Source organism: Nerophis lumbriciformis, linkage group LG38 (genome assembly GCF_033978685.3).
Source record: "Nerophis lumbriciformis linkage group LG38, RoL_Nlum_v2.1, whole genome shotgun sequence".
Classification (NCBI taxonomy): Eukaryota; Metazoa; Chordata; class Actinopteri; order Syngnathiformes; family Syngnathidae; genus Nerophis; species Nerophis lumbriciformis.
This window is the reverse complement of record NC_084585.2, coordinates 1,644,908-1,664,255: the sequence shown is the minus strand read 5'-3', so window position 1 is coordinate 1,664,255 and position 19,348 is coordinate 1,644,908. Positions and strand designations below refer to the sequence as shown.

Below are 19,348 nucleotides of genomic sequence, written 5' to 3'. Positions count from 1 at the left end.
ATGTAATTAATTAATTAATTCAGTCATTATTAACATACTGAGATGAAGAATATCTTATTTTCAATAAGGTTGAAAGTATTTCTCATAATTCTTCTTCTTTGTACTCTGTAAGCACTATTATTTTGAACAACCTCTTAAACTGGATCATATCAGTACAATTTTTAACTTTTTTACTTAATCTATTCCATAATTTAATTCCACATACTGATATGCTAAAAGTTCTAAGTGTTGTACGTGCATATAAATGTTTGTATTAGATCTTTTAAGCAGGTGTTTTTTGTTTACATTGTTATTGCCTTCTGGTTAGCTAATGTTTGCCCTGCAGGTAATAGTCACTTTTCCACCCCTTTATATATTAGGTATAGTTGTAAGTAAAAAAAAAAAAGGTCAAAGACAAAGCTATTCGGGTTCTTGTGAGTATATACACTTCACTACCGATGTGGGGGGGCGCCACCTAAAATCTTGCCTAGGGCGCCAGATTGGTTCGGGCCGGGCCTGCCCCCAACACAGTGTCATTATTTTTTCTGTATTATAATTTCATCATCATTAGGGGCCTCTCTGGGCCCCCCTCCATCATGGGCCCCTAGAATCCGTCTCCTTTACCCCCCCCTTTTCGGCGCCCCTGATGACAGTATTTGACTGTGAAATAACACTTGATTGCTGTGAAATATAAGGATGTCTTAATCTTTTACAGTTGTAATGTTACAGAACATTTTGATCTCAATATTTAAGTGTGAAAAAAATACTGTTCAATGTGAAATCCTGGTCAATGTTTAGTCATTTCTTTTGATTCACTGTGAAATAACAGTTGATTGCTTTGAAAATATAAGAGTTTCATCGTTTTTTACAGTCACGTGTTGCAATAATACAGTTCATTTTGAGGACAGTATTTTTACTATGGAAAAAACACTGTTAAATATTTTAAAATCCACTTTCCTATTTTTTGTGATATTACAGACGACTATGATTACAGTATTATATTGTGAAATGTCACCTGTGCATACATTACTAGAATACCCTTAGGAGATGTACATTTGATGACCCCCCCTTAAATATTTTTCTGTTTGATTACAGTACATTTTGTCTACAGTGTTTTACTGTGAAAAAATACTGCAAAAAGCTGTGAAATCCTGGTAAAATTGACAATGTATTTAGACTCCCATTGTTTCCTATTGTTTCTGTAAACTGTGTGTGCCTTCTAATCAAGTTGTTAATAAATAAATCAATAGGTGAAGTTAGTAGAAATATATAAAATACAGTATTACAAATAAGATATTATGTCTTGTATCATTTATAATCATTGAAAAACAATCGTAAAGTCATTATGAATGTACTGTACAGTATTTTATTTGATGATGTAAGAGATTTGTGTGAATGGAATTCAGCAACACTTGTGCAATTTATAAATATATGATTTGCTTATTAATCTTTCAAGTAGCAGCAACAAACTGAAGAGAAAAAAATCATATCAAAACAATGGTTTTATTTTGGGCTGTATTTCAAACACAACAACACACAATAATAACAATACATCACAGCCCGCATGGAAGCATCAACAAAAAGTCATTTAAAGTCAAACAAACAAAAAGGAATAAAAAGGAAATAGACTGAAGAGGGGAGTTCTGTCCTTCAAAGAAGTTACTTTCTCTTCTGAAGTTCCCTAGATAAGATGTCCAACTGTAAGGAGAGACATTTGGTGTGAGTCACTAAATCATAAGCAGTAACTGATACCCGTACAACAATGGACAAACGTTTGTATTTCGATACTTTTCTAAATAAAGAGGATGACAAAAAAAATTGCCTTATTGTCTTTATTTGAACAAAAAATGTTAGTGTACATGAAACATATGTTTATTATTGTCATTTAGTCCTTAAATAAAATAGACAACTTGTCTTTTAGTAGTAAGTAAACAAACAAAGACTCCTAATTAGTCATATGCAGTAACATATTGTGTCATTTATACACCTATTATTTTCTACACATTATGAGGGACAAACTGTAAAAAATGATTATTAATCTACTTGTTCATTTACTGTTAATATCTGCTTATTTTCTCTTTTAACATGTTCTATCTACACTTCTGTTCAAATGTAATAATCACTTATTCTTCTCTTCTTTGATACTTGACATTAGTTTTGGATGATACCACACATTTAGGTATCGAACTGATACCAAGTAGTTACAGGATCATACATTGGTCATATTCAAAGTCCTCATGTGTCCAGGGACGTATTTACTGACTTTATAAAAAGATGTGATGATAAAAAATATTGATGTAATCATAGTAGTATTGACTAGATACGCTCTTGTACTTGGTATCATTACAGTGGATGTCAGGTGTAGATCCACCAATGGCGTTTGTTTACATTTGATCTATTGTATCCTCCTACGGTGTGTAGTGAAGCATGTTTAGTTATTCCACGTCCTGCAGTGATAATGATACTTGTAGGAAACTTACTTTATTTGTTGCCATGGAGACCAGGATTAGTGATTTAGAAGTAGCTAAAACACTGCGGATGGATGTTAGCCGCTAACTAGCTAGCCACGTCTTAAATCAGCTCTTCCTGAGGGTGTTTCAGTGTTATAACTTCACCTTTATCTTGACTTTTTACACCAAAATGCGTCCATTCTCCCTTTTCTGTCTACACACTGTGTCTGCTTGTAAGTACTCTGTGTGTGTGCGCTGCCGAATATGCTCCTCTGCTGGTAAAAGCAGCAATGTCACCACGTGACCACGTGCCATCGTGCCCAGGAAGCGGTACTTTTCAAACAGAATATTTTACCATCTTTGATTGATTAGTACCATGATATGGTAGTGGTATACCCTACAACCCTAATTGCCACTTACAAGAATGGCTTTTAGAAGACCCCTCCTCTGGGGTCTGACGTAGCTGCAGTCCCCTGCCTCGCATAGTTTCATCTCCTCTGACGTCTGGGAAAAACAATGTATAGATATGAAACACAATAAACAGCTCATAAAATGTAGTCTGGTCCTGGTCCTGGTCCTGGTCCTAACCTCTGACATGCTGAAAGAGTCCAGGTCCCGCTTGCCTCCAGGGTACCAACCATGGGACCAGTGCTGGGCGTTGGAGAGCTGAGCTTCAACACATAGAAGCAGCACCAGAAGTAAAGCCACTCGAGATACGCTCATGATATTTCTTCTTTGCCTGGGACAAAACATGTATACATCAGTTGTGTTTGCAACCCTAATGATCATATATATACACACACATATATATATATATATATATATATATATATATATATATATATATATATATATATATATACATATATATATATATATATATATATATATATATATATATATATATATATATATGTATGTGTGGGAAAAAAATCACAAGACTACTTCATCTCTACAGGCCTGTTTCATGAGGGGGGGTTCCCTCAATCATCAGGAGATTTTAATGGGAGCATTCACATACCATGGTTTATATAGGGCACAGAGTGGGTGGGTACAGGCTGGCCTAGGGGCGTGGTGATTGGCTCATGTGTTACCTAGGAGGTGTTTCCGTCTGTGGCGGCATGCTGTTACAATTTCGCTGCTCTTGTTGAGGGATGACAGGTCTGGACGGTAAATAATAAACAGTTTCTCTTTCAAGCATAGGTTGCATCTTTTATTACCACTATTGTAAGGTGTGCTGGATGCAAGAATTTGCCATGTTATTGAATATTCAACATTATTGTCTTTGAGGTCCCAAATGTGTTTGCTGAGTTCTGTGGTATTCCGCAGGTTTTGGTTCCTGAAAGAAGCCTTGTGATTGTTCCATCTGGTTTTGAATTCTCCCTCGGTTAATCCTACATATGTGTTGGATGTGTTAATGTCCTTGCGTGTTACCTTAGATTGGTAGACAACTGATGTTTGTAAGCATCCCCCTGTTGAGAGGGCAATCAGGTTTCTTTCGACAGTTACAGCCTTTTGTTGGTTTTGGAGTCGCTCTGTCCGGGGGCCGACGGCTCATTTGCAATTGTTTTGTTGTGGTTTGAGATGATTTGTCGTATATTGTTCATACAGCTGTAGCTCAATTTAATGTTGTTCTTGTTGAATACTTTTCTTAGGGTGTTGTCTTTGGGAAAGTGTTTGTCAATCAGATTGAGGAATTTGTGTCCAATGTTAGTTGAGACGTTTTTGCTGTATGGGGGGTTGTACCAGATGATGTCGTTTCGTTTTCTGTTCTTTTTTGGCTGGTTTTATATATATATATATATATATATATATATATATATATATATATATATATATATATATATATATATATATATATATATATATATATATATATATATATTCAACATGTGTGCAAACTAACACACAAGCACTCATTTATATCTCAATCCATTCAGCAATTCTGTAACAATAAAAGCAGAGATGGGCGTTTACAAAAGCCAAAACCAGTGAGGTTGGCACGTTGTGTAGTTTGTAAATAAAAACAGAAAATAAGAACAATCTGGATGGTTCTTTTCCTCTTTGGTCCGGAGGACACCACGTCCACAGTTTCCAAAAACAATTTAAAATGTGGACCCGTCAGACCACAGAACACTTTTCCACTTTGCATCAGTCCATCTTAGATGATCTCAAGCCCAGCGAAGCTGGCAGTGTTTCTGGGTGTTGTTGATAAATGGCTTTCGCTTTGCATAGTAGAGTTTTAACTTGTACTTACAGATGTAGCGACCAACTGTAGTTACTGACAGTGGGTTTCTGAAGTGTTCCTGAGCCCATGTGGTGATATCCTTTACACACTGATGTGACTTTTTGATGCAGTAGCGCCTGAGGGATCTAAGGTGCGTAATATCATGGCTTACGTGCAGTGATTTCTCCACAATCTCTGAACCTTTTGATGATATTATGGAGCGTAGATGGTGAAATCCCTCAATTCCTTGCAATAGCTGGTTGAGAAAGGTTTTTCTTAAACTGTTCAACAATTTGCTCAGGCATTTGTTGACAAAGTGGTGACCCTCGCCCCATCCTTGTTTGTGAATGACTGAGCATTTCATGGAATCTACTTTTATACCCAATCATGGCACCCACCTGTTCCCAATTAGCCTGCACACCTGTGGGATGTTCCAAATAAGTCTTTGATGAGCATTCCTCAACTTTATCACTCTTTTTTGCCACTTGTGCCAGCTTTTTTGAAACATGCTGCAGCCATCAAATGCCAAATGAGCTGATATTTATAGTCTGAAAAGTACGTAAATGTTGATAGTGTATTTGAATAATTATAATCATCTTCAGTCATCTGCTTTTATTCAGGTTATTTAGTCCTGGCTAAGAAATGAACTGAATATGATTTTGCTGCATCTTGTCAAACTTATTTTACAAACCCTGTTTCCATATGAGTTGGGAAATTGTGTTAGATGTAAATATAAACGGAATACAATGATTTGCAAATCCTTTTCAAGCCATATTCAGTTGAATATGCTACAAAGACAACATATTTGATGTTCAAACTCATAAACATTTTTTTTTTTTGCAAATAATCATTAACTTTAGAATTTGATGGCAGCAACACGTGACAAAGAAGTTGTGAAAGGTGGCAAAAAATACTGATAAAGTTGAGGAATGCTCATCAAACACTTATTTGGAACATCCCACAGGTGTGCAGGCTAATTGGGAACGGGTGGGTGCCATGATTGGGTATTAAATGGCTCAGGAACACTTCAGAAAACCACTGTCACTAAATACAGTTGGTCGCTACATCTGTAAGTGCAAGTTAAAGCTCTACTATGCAAAACGAAAGCCATTTATCAACAACACCCAGAAACGCCGCCAGCTTCTCTGGGCCCGAGATTATCTAAGATGGACTCATGCAAAGTGGAAAAGTGTTCTGTGGTCTGACGAGTCCACATTTCAAATTGTTTATGGAAATATTCGACATCGTGTCATCCGGACCAAAGGGGAAGCGAACCATACAGACTGTTATCGACGCAAAGTGTAAAAGGCAGCATGTGTGATGGTATGGGGGTGCATTAGTGGCCAAGGCATGGGTAACTTACACATCTGTGAAGGCACCATTAATGCTGAAAGGTACATACAGCTTTTGGAACAACATATGCTGCCATCTAAGCTTTTTCATGGACGCCCCTGCTTATTTCAGCAAGACAATGCCAAGCCACATTCAGCACGTGTTACAACCGCGTGGCTTCGTAAAAAAAGAGTGCGGGTACTTTCCTGGCCCTCCTGCAGTCCAGACCTGTCTCCCATCGAAAATGTGTGGCGCATTATGAAGTGTAAAATACGACAGCGGAGACCCCGGACTGTTGAACGACTGAAGCTCTACATAAAACAAGAATGGGAAAGAATTCCACTTTCAAAGCTTCAACAATTAGTTTCCTCAGTTCCCAATCGTTTATTGAGTGTTGTTAAAAGAAAAGGTGATGTAACACAGTGGTGAACATGCCCTTTCCCAACTACTTTGGCACGTGTTGCAGCCATGAAATTCTAAGTTAATTATTATTTGCAAAAAAAAAAAAAATAAAGTTTATGAGTTTGAACATCAAATATGTTGTCTTTGTAGCATATTCAACTGAATATGGCTTGAAAAGGATTTGCAAATCATTGTATTCCGTTTATATTTACATCTAACACAATTTCCCAACTCATATGGAAACGGGGTTTGTACGTTTATGGACTTTAAAAGGGTTATAATAAGAACCTTCAGCTCTAGATATGACATTCGTCTCAAGCATAAGTGTAAAAATAAAAACCTTACCTTGGTCTCAACTCTGCTGACTTGACCTAATAAAGTCGTCTCCTTCAGGCTTCCGATGCTCCTGGTCCGTAGATTGCAGACTTTTATTGGCCCCATTGTCTCCAAGTGTGATATTTGTAGCCTGTATTCTATTAGGGGGCCCCTCCCGTCCCCCATGTCCCGCCCATGTCCGGCCCTGGTCTCCTGGCAGAGATGAGCAGTCCGAGGTGAGGAGGTTCCAATTATGCTCTGCAAACATCCCTGAGGCCAACCAGCCAATCAACACAATCGAATTCTCAACCTTTCATATTTGCTGTGAGCCCTCACTCTCTCTCTCACTCACTCACTCTCTCACTCACTCACTCTCTCACTCACTCACTCTCTCTCGCCATCATCATCACCACGGCTGCTTGGAGAGGAACAAACATGGAGGACCCTTGGCCGTTCCACTTAGGCAATTTCCCTTCCCCATTATATTGTGTTTCCTGCACAACGTTGACCAGGTCAGTCTGTGATTTGTCTTCTAGGAGGATCCAACAAGACTTTGTCACATTTGATCTTCACTATGTAATGGAAATGCAGGAGCAAACCAGACAATAGAAAAAAAAGGATGAAATGTTAAAAAGTGTGCATTGAGATAAAGGAAATTAATAAGGAACGACACGTGCATTTTATTTTTTATATACCGTATTTTCTGGACCATAGGGCAGACCGGATTAGAAGGCGCATTAAAGGAGTCATATTATTATGATTATTTTCTAAAAGTAAAAGACTTCCTTGTGGTCTACATAACATGTAATGGTGCTTCTTTGACATGGCACCCCAAACCATCACTGATGGTGGAAACTTTACACTAGACTTCAGGCAACGTGGATCCTGTGCCTCTCCTGTCTTCCTCCAGACTCTGGGACCTCGATTTCCAAAGGAAATGCAAAATTTGCATGGTTGGGTGATGGTTTGGGGTGCCATGTCATCTGCTGGTGTCGGTCCACTCTGTTTCCTGAGATCCAGGGTCAACGCAGCCGTCTACCAGCAAGTTTTAGAGCACTTCATGCTTCCTGCTGCTGACCTGCTCTATGGAGATGGAGATTTCAAGTTCCAACAGGACTTGGCGCCTGCACACAGCGCAAAATCTACCCGTGCCTGGTTTACGGACCATGGTATTTCTGTTCTAAATTGGCCCGCCAACTCCCCTGACCTTAGCCCCATAGAAAATCTGTGGGGTATTGTGAAAAGGAAGATGCAGAATGCCAGACCCAAAAATGCAGAAGAGTTGAAGGCCACTATCAGAGCAACCTGGGCTCTCATAACACCTGAGCAGTGCCAGAAACTCATCGACTCCATGCCACGCCGCATTAACGCAGTAATTGAGGCAAAAGGAGCTCCAACCAAGTATTGAGTATTGTACATGCTCATATTTTTCATTTTCATACTTTTCAGTTGGCCAACATTTCTAAAAATCCCTTTTTTGTATTAGCCTTAAGTAATATTCTAATTTTGTGACACACGGAATTTTGGATTTTCATTTGTTGCCACTTCAAATCATCAAAATTAAATGAAATAAACATTTGAATGCATCAGTCTGTGTGCAATGAATAAATATAATGTACAAGTTACACCTTTTGAATGCAATTACTGAAATAAATCAAGTTTTTCAAAATATTCTAATTTACTGGCTTTTACCTGTAAGTAAGAACTGTGCTGTATCACAAATGGCAACAGCGTGAGTGCAGTACCATTTCTGGCCAGATTCTTACATATGGCTCCTTTAACTATCAGAACAAGTCTTGACCTTGTGTTCTACTGGAGATAAAAGCTGCGAGCAGGAAGGGCCCCTCGCCCCCTACTTGCACCTCGGGGTTCACCCCATTTTTTTTTTCACATTTCCAAGGAGGCGCAGGAGAGTCCATTTTAAAATTGTCATTAAAAAAGTGTCTGACGACTGAAGCAATGCATCATATTTTACTTTTAAAAAGTAGATCAGGTCATTTGTAAGACATTCTTATTGACATATTGTGTGTACGTTTAGCATTTTCAATTCTTCCTATTTTGAAATAAATGAATGAATAGACGTACAAAATCACTGTCACTCAGAATTTGGACAGACTATGAACAGTTTGGGTCGAAATACCTTAGTAACACTTATCAATAACCGATAATCAATAAGATATTTTGTATGTTCAAAGGAGCCATTTTTCATCTATCTGGTATGAAAAGTCTTAGATTAAGAAAAGGTTTTACAATATCAAGATAGGAACAACTGTCACACCGCGGTGAGGGAAGTCTTGTCTTGGTTTTTTCTGTCTTGTGATTTACATGTTTTATTTTGAAAAGCAACTCCTCTTGTTTCAGATCACGGGTCCTTCCTCTTGTGTCACCAGTCTGACGTCATTCCTGACCCTTGATTGTTTCCACCTGTTTCCCATTACCCTCATGTTCTTTATAAGCCCAAGCCTCCCCTTGTTCTGTGCCAGATTGTCTCGAACTTTCGTGCCTGTCTTGCATTCCATGTTCATGTTCATGTCCATGCCTTGCCTTGTCTCACGTTTACGTCCTTGCTCCCAGAATATCCCACGCTGTAATTTTGATTTAACTTTTTTCCTCCCTCAGAGCGACTTTTGTTATCCTACCTTTTTCTACCGCAGTGGTGAGTTATTATTTTTCCTTAAAGATTTTTTCCTCAAAGTTTGTTGAGTGATTTTTTGTTTACATTGATTAGAGTAGTTAAGTCTTATAGTCTTTATTTTCTTCCTCCTGTTTGGAGCGTTTTTTGTTAAAGTTTTTTGATAACAGATACGGTGCTAATTATATCGTCCTTATTTTTGTATTCCTCCTTTTTTGGAGTGATTTTCGTTTTTTTCCCTTTTGGAACATTTTGTCAATAGTATTTTTGTATTTCTTAGTAATTGAATTTACTCGGCTCTGGAGGCTTAAAGAGTATTTCAAAATAAAAGCTTTATTTGGAATCACCTCTCTGCATCTGAGTCCCTTCCTCCGTCCAAGCCTGACAACAACTGATTAGTGTAAACGTTCATACTTCATTTAGGAAGATTGGCAGGCATGTTGTCGTTACTGTAAAAAATGGATCAAAATGGAAAAACAGTAGCAATGTTATTTTCACTGTAAAATTCTGGCAAAAGAGCTGCCATTTTTTTTTTTTTTTTTTACAGTAAATGTTACAGTCTTTGCAATACTGTAAATATAAAAATGGAATCACTGCCACTTTGATTTTTTTTTTACTGTAAAATCAACGTTTTGAATTGATTAACGTGGACCCCGACTTAAACAAGTGTAAAAACTTATTGGGGTGTTACCATTTACCGGTAGTGGTCAATTGTACGGAATATGTACTTCACTGTGCAATCTACTAATAAAAGTCTCAATCAATCAATCAATCAATTAGTTTTTTTTCTGTAAATGGAAAAAGGATACGACTTATTTTTACAGTAAAATTCTGGCGACTAAGCTGCTAGTTTTATTTGACCAAAGAATCTAAAGTCGCTTTTAAAGTGCAAGATTGGAAATAAAAAATCTGACTAAGCTGCCAATGTTTTCCGTTCAGTTCTTACAGTGCATTACTGTCATTGGAAAAATGCTAAAGCTGATCTTTTTACAGTAAAATTCTGGCGACTAAGCTGCCAGTTTTTTTCACCGAAAAATTCGAGCTGCCAGTTTTTTTGTTTACAGTAAATTTTACTGTGGTTTTTTTTGACATTTCAATACTGGAAATGGAAGAATGGAATCACTGCTATGAGTTTGTTTCTTTCTTTTTACTGTAAAATCAACTCTTTTTTTTTCTTTCTCCAGGGCCTTACTGGAAATGGAAAAACGATACAGTAAAATTCTGGTGACCAAGCTGACAGTTTTATTTTGACGAAGAATCTAAAGTGCAAGATTGGAAATAGAAAATCAATTTTTTGACAGTAAAAATCTGACAGCTGACAATGTTTTTTGTTCAATTCCAAAACTAGTTCTTACAGTGCATTACTGTCAACTGAAAAGTCGACCACTTAATTTTACAGTCAAATTCTGCTGACTGAGCTGCCACTTTTATTTTTGTTTTACTGTAAATTCTACGGCTGTTTTCACAGTACTCTACTGTAAGTTGTAATTCCATCCATCCATTTTGTACCGCTTGTCACTTTTTGGGTAATTGTAACTGTAAAAACAAAAACAAAAAACGGTGCCATTTTATTTGCTGTAAAATTCCGCCGACATTGGCGGCAATTTTTTTTTACTGTAAAATAAAAAAGGTAGTTTTTACAGTGCATTACTGTAATTCTGTCAATGCAAAATACCTACCACTTTTAACTTACAGTAGAATTCTGGCAACTGAGCTGCCATTTTTATTTTTGGGGTTTACCGTAAATTCCATGGCTGTTTTTGCAGTGCGCTACTGTAAAAGAAAAAACTGTACCACTTTTAATTTTACAGTAAAATTCGACAGACTTCATTGCCAGATTTTTTTTTTACTGTAAATCTATATGTTAGAATAATTATGTATATATTATCATCATAACTTTATGCTTAAGGGCCATACTATAAAGTATTGTCAATTTGTGCAGAGCTAGCAATCTTAAAGATTGCTAGCCTCGTTATCAGTGTTGTGTGCAGACTCGGCCTGCTGGCAGCCAAGGCCGAATATTTGGTTCCAAGACCAGACAAAGCAGAGAAGAGACTGGGCGATATCACCAAGTGTCAACATATTTGCATTTTTGTATTATCATATATTGTGTCTTACTGGAGTTGTCGAGATTACCCCCTTCCCTCAGTCACCGTGATGTAATAGGGCCATTTTCCTAATAAATGGAGGAGGCGCACGGGCTTTTCTTTAGAACGTAGTTTGGATCTGTAACTAGAGTACAGCCCAAAACACGTGTCTCCTCATGAGCTAAATTGAACTCCGTCTCTGATTCATTCCTTGCTTCTTGTCTGATTAGTAGATGTCAACAGTGTTTGCACCTGACATCTCTTTGGTCCTTCGAGCCGGATCCCAACACGTCTGACGATTCCAGCCTGGTGAGTAAAACCAGAAGACCATGGCACCCACATCTCCCATTGAGGAGCTGCTTTTTCTGCACCCTGGCTGGATCTGACGACTGACGGGGAACCGAGGACAAGAGGAAGGAACGCAGATTTCAGTGAGTACGTTTTGAATTACAAAGGAAAAATAGCGTGTGACTGAGGGTTACGACGCATAGAAGAAGAAAAAAAAAGCGTGTAACTAAGGGTTACGACGCATACAAAAAGCGTGTGACTAAGGGTTACGACGCAAAAACAAACCCTGTAAATCCTAGGCTCTAACAGGTAAAAAGGCCTACAAATCAGAAGGACGTCGGAGTCCGCAAAGAATGAAACTTCCGTAAGATTCAACATTGAAAATAAACCAAATTAAGGACATCGGAGTCCACGTAAAAACCGACAATTCTAAAACAGAAGAGGCCATATAAGGACGTCGGAGTCCACAAGTACTGAAACTTCCGTAAAACAAGTGTGAAAGGTATGAACGTGAGAGTGTGTGGGAGTTATCGCCACTAGGCGATCACTCCATACTAAAGTTGTGAGAAGTAATAGTGGGTTATTGTGGAGGCATCAGGCAAGACATCTCCACTGGGGGAAAAACCTCCAGTAGAAGTGACATGTACCACAATAATAAATTGAACCACTATCTTACAACAAAGACAAAAGTAATCCTTATAAGTTCGGCTCTGTAAAGTACGACGGATTACTCCAAATTCTCAAAATGGAAAGAGGGACCCAAAGAAACGCAGATCTGATATGGTCTATTACAATCTATTATAACCAAAATAGGAGAAAACAACAACGGCAGCGGTTACACCCTACTGCATGTTGGCGTTGTGGCAGAGAAGGACATTTAGCACGAGACTGTCCTGAGAAAAAAACAAAACGTAGATCAGCGTTAAACAAATTCTAATCAGAGGACATACTAAGTTATGAGAACTTAAGTAAACAGACAGCAAGTAAACCAGAAATAATAATTGAAATAAATAACAAAGAAAGCAAATTTCTATGTGACACTGAAGCATGTAGAATTACATGTAGAGAATAAAACTAAATGGAAATAAATGTCTGCAAGATAAGAAGTCTGTCCAGTGTTTACAAGGACGAGACGTCATGAACTGTGCTCGGATTAGTAATAGATAGATAGCACTCTATTGATTCCTTCAGGAGACTTCCCTCAGGAAAATTAAAATCCCAGCAGCAGGGTACAAAATTGAGATTGAGTTTAAAAAGTAAAAAGTAAATAATGGGGGTATAAATGGAAACAAAATAGAAAAATATTATAATAGAATAAAAATAAAAAGCAACAATGAGAATGAAAATATAACAGTAAAATAAGAATATCACAAGAGAAACTAGGCATTAATGACCATGTTATGAAAAAGTATTGCACTGTTATTGTTTTGCATCCCCTGTCATCCTAGCTCCCCCAGAGAGGAGTTGTACAGTCTAATGGTGTGTGAGACAAAGGATTTTTTTTTTAGTCTAAATCATATCTAAAGTTTAAAATTCTAAAATTCAGGTTATGAAGGAGGAATGATTGTTAAGAGATAAATAAAGATGCATGACATTAAAAGGTTTTGGATTGCTGCTGACCATGTTGTATTTTATAAGACTGATTTATTTTGGATTGTTGTGTTTGTATTGTGAAAAGAGAGAGAGGGAGAAAGAGAGAGAGAGAGAGCAGGTGAAGGAAGATTGAGGGTGAAGAGAATGGATTGAGAAAATATGGAAAAAGAATGTTTATAACCTTACGTTACGTGAATGGTTTCTAGGAGAGGAGAACAGAAAATAGAAACATTGTGTGAAGTGTAAGGAAGAGATGGATACAGGATGTTGTTTGTAAAGGAAAACAAAAGTGAAGAAAAGATGAGAAAGTGACAAATGAAGGTATTCACAAGTGGTAGGCTGTTGGTTGTGGTTCGCTGCAAGTTTGTGTATTTGTTTGTTTGGTAGTTTAAGTGAAATGGGAAGAAATCAATAGGAAGAATTAATGCAAAATGGAATAAACTAATGCGAACGAGAGATAATGGGGGATATTGAAATAAGATATGAAGAAAATGTAGATTGAAGATATACATGTATGTTTGGATATATAAATAGCGCTTTTATATATACAAATATATGTATATATATCTATGATTAAAATAATGGAACAAATAAAAACCTAGATTAATAACTATAATAAGAGTCGATATGTATAGCATGATAAAATTATATAAAATAAGTTACATGTTTAGAGGCTGAGGAAGAAAAAAAAAAGAGAGAGAAAAACGCTCTTCGAGTGTGTTCGCCTTATCTCTTAGAATGTGCACTCACGCACACACATAACCTTGTGTGTGTGTATGTGTGTGTGTGTGTGTGTGTGTGTGTGTGTGTGTGTGTGTGTGTGTGTGTGTGTGTGTGTGTGTGTGTGTGTGTGTGTGTGTGTGTGTGTGTGTGTGTGTGTGTGTGTGTGTGTGTGTGTGTGTGTGTGTGTGTGTGTGTGTGTGTGTGTGTGTGTGTGTGTGTGTGTGTGTGTGTGTGTGTGTGTGCGTGTGGCGCATCAGGAGTGCAAGTTTGAAAATAAATGTATTAACTGTAAGTTTTAAGTTGTTTAACTTTAAAGTGTAGTCTAACATTCTTAGGTTAGAATATTTTTTAGACATTTGCAGTACACCATACATCTGGGTGGTGAGCTACGATAAGATAATGGCATAACATTAAATAAATAAAGAGGCATGGCAATCTCAACAGCTTTCAGTTAGCTATAGACTTTTGATGATATAATGTGAGTAACTATAACCATTACAACTGTTTGCTTTGAATATTGTTGAATAATAATTACAAATAAAACATTAAGAATTGGAAGAATGTCTCTTCTGAGTTGTAAAATTATAGTTAATACACTTATAGACAGTTTTTAGTGGTTTTAAAATGTTACTTAAAATTACATGAAGTAATACGTATAACATTTGAATTAGGAATATTGATTTAGTGTTTATTAGGACAATAAATGCTGTAATTTTAAACATCATATGCAGGATTGGACACATTTCACAGTGATTGATATCAGTAATGCATTCTTCTCGATAACAATACATAAAGAAAGTCAATTTTGGTTTGCATTTACTTATAAAGGGAAAAGATACACCTATACAAGACTACCTCAAGGGTATGCGGAAAGTCAGACAATCTTTTCACAAGCAATGTATGCAAGCATGTCCAAATTCGACCCTCCAGGAGGAAGAAAAAGGTCTTGATATACATGGATGACATATTATTAGCATCACCGGATAAGGAAACCTATAGAAAAGATACATTAGCCTTATTAAATCATCTACACAGTGAAGGACACGAAGTAAGCAAAACAAAAGTCCAATTATGCAAAACAGAAGTAAAATATCTAGGACATTCTCTAAACAAAGATGGACGCACTATTGTGGGAAGCAGAAAAACAGCAGTGCTGCAAGCACCAAAACTACAAACAAAGAAGCAAATTGTCATTTCTAGGATTAACTAATTACTGTAGAAGTTGAATACCAAATTACACAGAAATAGTAGCTCCTTTAAGTAAATTAATGTATGAAAAAAAATCTAAAAATGTCAACACCAATAGAGTGGAATTTAGAAGCTAAAGCAGCATTCTGTGAAATAAAAATAGAATAGGATATGTGCGGTTGTTACAGCAACTGAAGTTTTGAAAGCTATCAAATGAGCATCAAATGACTCAATGCAAGCGGCACAACTAGTAACACTAAAGCAAGTAAATTAATAAGATCAAAATGTTACAATACACACAGATAGTCAATATGCATTCTCAACAGTGCACACATTTGCACAACACTGGCAAAATAGAGGAATGATAACGTCAACGGGAAACCTTGTAACACATGGAGAACTATTAAAAGTAATATTAAAAGCGGTACAGTTAGCAGCTAAAATAGCAATGTGAAAATGTGTGGCACACACCAACGGAACGGACGCAATATCTGTCACACGTGGGTTATGCAGCTTGCTGCGGTTCCTTCTTTCAATGCAAAAAGACGGCTCTGGACGAAGGTGTAAAGGTAGGATGGGATTTATTAACATAAATCATCCAACTACCAAAAACACAAACAACATAAGAAGAAAGGCGTGCCTAAAACACGTCAAGCTAAGACTAAAACAGAAGCTATGGCATGGAACAAGAAACTTAATTGGTACAGGCGTGACACAAACAGTGTGACATAAATAATGAAGCCAGGCCCACTGACTGGCAGAGGTAACTTAAATAATGCCTCTGATTGGTGCTCGGGAAGCAGGTGAGCGGGCGAGCACTAATCAGAGACAGGTGAACAAAATAAGTCGCCATGGTGACAAAAACAAACAAGGAAGCCTAAACGGGAACTAAAGAAGTCCAAAACTAACAGAACATAACTAAACAAAACATGATCCGGACCACGGATCATGACAATATCACGTTTGCGGACAAAACAGCAAAACAAACAGCAGAAGAAGAAATACAAGGTTTTAAACTACAAACTAGTGAAATGAATAATGATATACTAAAAGACATGCAACAACAAAGTACTCCAAAAGAAAAAGATAAATGGAAAAATAAACCAAAAAAAAAAAAAGAAAGAACAAAAACAAAAAACGGAGCAGCAGTATTGAGCCATGGTTGTACTCATGTCTCAACAGGAGGGATGGTGACCCTTATACAGAAGTACTATACTACCTACAGCTTTTATTCTTATTCAAAAAATAAATAAAAATAAAAATTTGTACGTCATGCATGACCTGTGCGAGGCCAATTCCCCAAAACCAAAACACCCGTTCCAGCATCTATGCATGGATTTTATTGAACAAAATAGGAGTGAAGAAAAACAGTGTTGTCTGGTCATAGTAGATGCATTTTCAAAGTGGGTAGAAATATTTTTTAAAGGAAAAGCAGATGTGCTAACAGTAGTAAAAGCATTATGCAAAGATATAATACCAAGATAGGGTATAACTAAATCTATACATGACAATGGACCTCAATTTGTAAATCAATTCATCAAGAATAAGAAGCTATTTAACCAACAGGAAGCAATATGTGAAGATGGGTGAAAATATGTCAACACGGCTAGATATATCTTGTGGTGTACCCCAGGGATCAATACTGGGACCAAGATTGTTTAATATTTATACAAACGACATTTGTAAAGCTACAAAGGACTTAAAGTTAGTTTTATTTGCGGACGACACAACTGCTTTCTGTTCAGGAGAGAACACACAGAAGATAATACAAATAACAGAATAAATGAACAAATTTAAAAAAATGGTTTGACTCTTTGAATCTCAGTAAAACTAAAATAATGCTATTTGGTAACAGTAGAAAAGAGCATCAAACACGAATACAAATAGACGGAGTAGATATTGAAAGGGTAAAAGAAACAAGATTTTGGGGAGTATTAATAGATGATCAAATGAACTGGAAATCTTATATACAAAACATACAACATAAGGTGGCAAAAAAAACCCCAAAAACATTTCAATAATGAATAAAGCAAAATACATCCTGGGCCAAAACTCACTTCATATTCTCTACTGCTCGCTCGTGTTAAACTTAAAAGGATTCCCACCACGGGAACAGACTGGCCAAATTACTGGTGGTACCTCACAGGACATACAATACGGGGGAACTGGACACTCTGGTCACTACATATATTATACTGTAGTATAGATTACATTTATTATTCTACTTATTTTGTGTCTGGTTTTGTATTTGTTTTGTATCATCCCGTGAGGTGTATATTATTTTTTGTTATATTTGGATGCATTTGTTTGGTTTGTAAGCTTGTGAATCTGGGCTATCCATTAAGTAAGACTACTTATTATGTTGAAGGGGGCAGGAAATATAAGATTCTCTTTATCCTGTTCCTTCTCAAGCATAGGTGTGTAAATATGTGTTCAGTTGCCAAAGTTTTGAATTGTCTATTGATAATGAATGAATGAATTACTGGCCCCGGGAGATAGTGAAGAAGCTAAATTCTTTAAAAGTCGAATAACTCTGAAACATTAAGGCCCAAATCTAGTGTTAACCATGTCACTCCCTGATGGACAAAATAGACCACCCAATGCCACACTGTTCAACACGTCCAGATGGGGTTTCCAATTATGGGCATGGTCAAGTGGACTAGACCCATATTTCCTGGTGATTGTTTGCATAAATCAAACCATGCGCAACACCGAACAACCCAGAGTGTTCTAAACGCGCTGGAAGTCACAGTTGTAAGCGTACCATTTGATGATGTGGATAAATGTTCAAAGTAACAACTGGTGTGTAATAATTGGTTCCTCCTTTGGCTGTTAATTGGTTACTCATGGCAAAAAGGTTTAATTGAAGTAATCTGCGAAACAACTCCTGAATGGAATTGCACTACATGGGACAAAATCTAGCCTGTAACAAAAGAAACAAAGCAGAAACCAATATTTGATAAACATGTGACAAAAGCTAATTACACCTGCATTAACATACTAGGCTCTGGACAACAGTTAGGAAACTTATCGTCAGACAACTGCTTACACATAGTAAATGTATCAATATTTGTACAAAAATTGTTAACACGTCTGAACAGTTTGATATCCGAACATTGGAAAAGAACTACACGTGATGTAAACTGGCAAAGTGTTGGAGATCCAACTTATATCGATACAATAGGTGTCCCCAGAGGTGTACCTGACGAGTACAAAATTGGTAAATCAAGTTGCAGCTGGATTCGAATCATCCGTCTGCTGGTGGTGTACGATTAACAAGAATGTTGACAGAATAAACTATGTCCACTACAACGTACAGAGATTAGGAAATTGGACAAAGGCCGGACTTGAAGTCGTCACTGATCAACTCGCCGCAACCTCCCTTAAGGCCTTTCAAAACCGTATGGCGCCAGACATGTTGTTAGCGGAAAAAGGAGATGTGTGCGCAATATTGGGTGAACAGTGTTCTACTTCATTCCAAAATACACTGATGCAGAAGATAGCCTGACCAGAGCACTGGAAGGCCTTCGCACCCTCAACGGTAAAATGGAAGAGCACTCACCTATGTGGGATGGATGGTTGAATGTGTTCGGCAAATACAAGTCCTTGGTATCATCAATTCTAGTATCTATGGCTGTGTTTGCAGCAAAACTGACGTTGTGTGGATGTAGTTGTATTCCCTGTCTGGGTTCTCTGCTTAACCGTCTGATTACCACAGCGATTAGCCCAGCAGATGATAGAACTGTTCAGATGCACCTTCTGGCGGACGACAAGAAAGATGAATCTGATGACGAGGATACCTACCTGGACGGTGTTCCTGATCTGTTTCCAGACCCTGGTGACTATATATATATAAAAATATGATGATGTTGAACTCTGAGTGTAAACATAACTTGGCCCTAAAGAAATTAACTATTAACTGAAAATCGTAAGAAGAAGTTATTGGGGATAAGAAGATTCTGGGGAAGTTATGTGATAAACAGGAGGGAAATGTTAGAATAATTATGTATATATTATCATCATAACTTTATGCTTAAGGGCCATACTATAAAGTATTGTCAATTTGTGCAGAGCTAGCAATCTTAAAGATTGCTAGCCTCGTTATCAGTGTTGTGTGCAGACTCGGCCTGCT

At 37.2% G+C, this 19,348-nt stretch overlaps 1 protein-coding gene across 1 annotated transcript; it reads right to left on the bottom strand.

The window, feature by feature from the left end:
- Positions 1 to 1,510: 1,510 nt before the first annotated feature.
- gnrh2 (gonadotropin-releasing hormone 2) lies at positions 1,511 to 6,793 on the bottom strand. The gene is made up of 4 exons (XM_061932260.2): positions 6,736 to 6,793; positions 3,018 to 3,168; positions 2,850 to 2,933; positions 1,511 to 1,677 (listed from the first exon to the last, which is right to left on the bottom strand). The coding sequence occupies exons 2-4, from the start codon at positions 3,150 to 3,152 to the stop codon at positions 1,639 to 1,641; spliced, it is 258 nt and encodes an 85-aa protein (XP_061788244.2). The 5' UTR covers positions 3,153 to 3,168; positions 6,736 to 6,793; the 3' UTR covers positions 1,511 to 1,638.
- Between the last annotated feature and the right edge of the window lie 12,555 nt (positions 6,794 to 19,348).

Excerpts from the sequence above, each read along its gene's own strand:
- gnrh2 (XM_061932260.2), bottom strand. The coding sequence starts at position 3,152 with ATGAGCGTATCTCGAGTGGCTTTACTTCTGGTGCTGCTTCTATGTGTT. Across the intron at positions 2,934-3,017 it reads ACTCTTTCAGCATGTCAGAG|ACGTCAGAGGAGATGAAACT; the intron begins GTTAGGACCAGG and ends TGTTTTTCCCAG. Across the intron at positions 1,678-2,849 it reads GTCTTCTAAAAGCCATTCTT|TTGGACATCTTATCTAGGGA; the intron begins GTAAGTGGCAAT and ends CTCTCCTTACAG.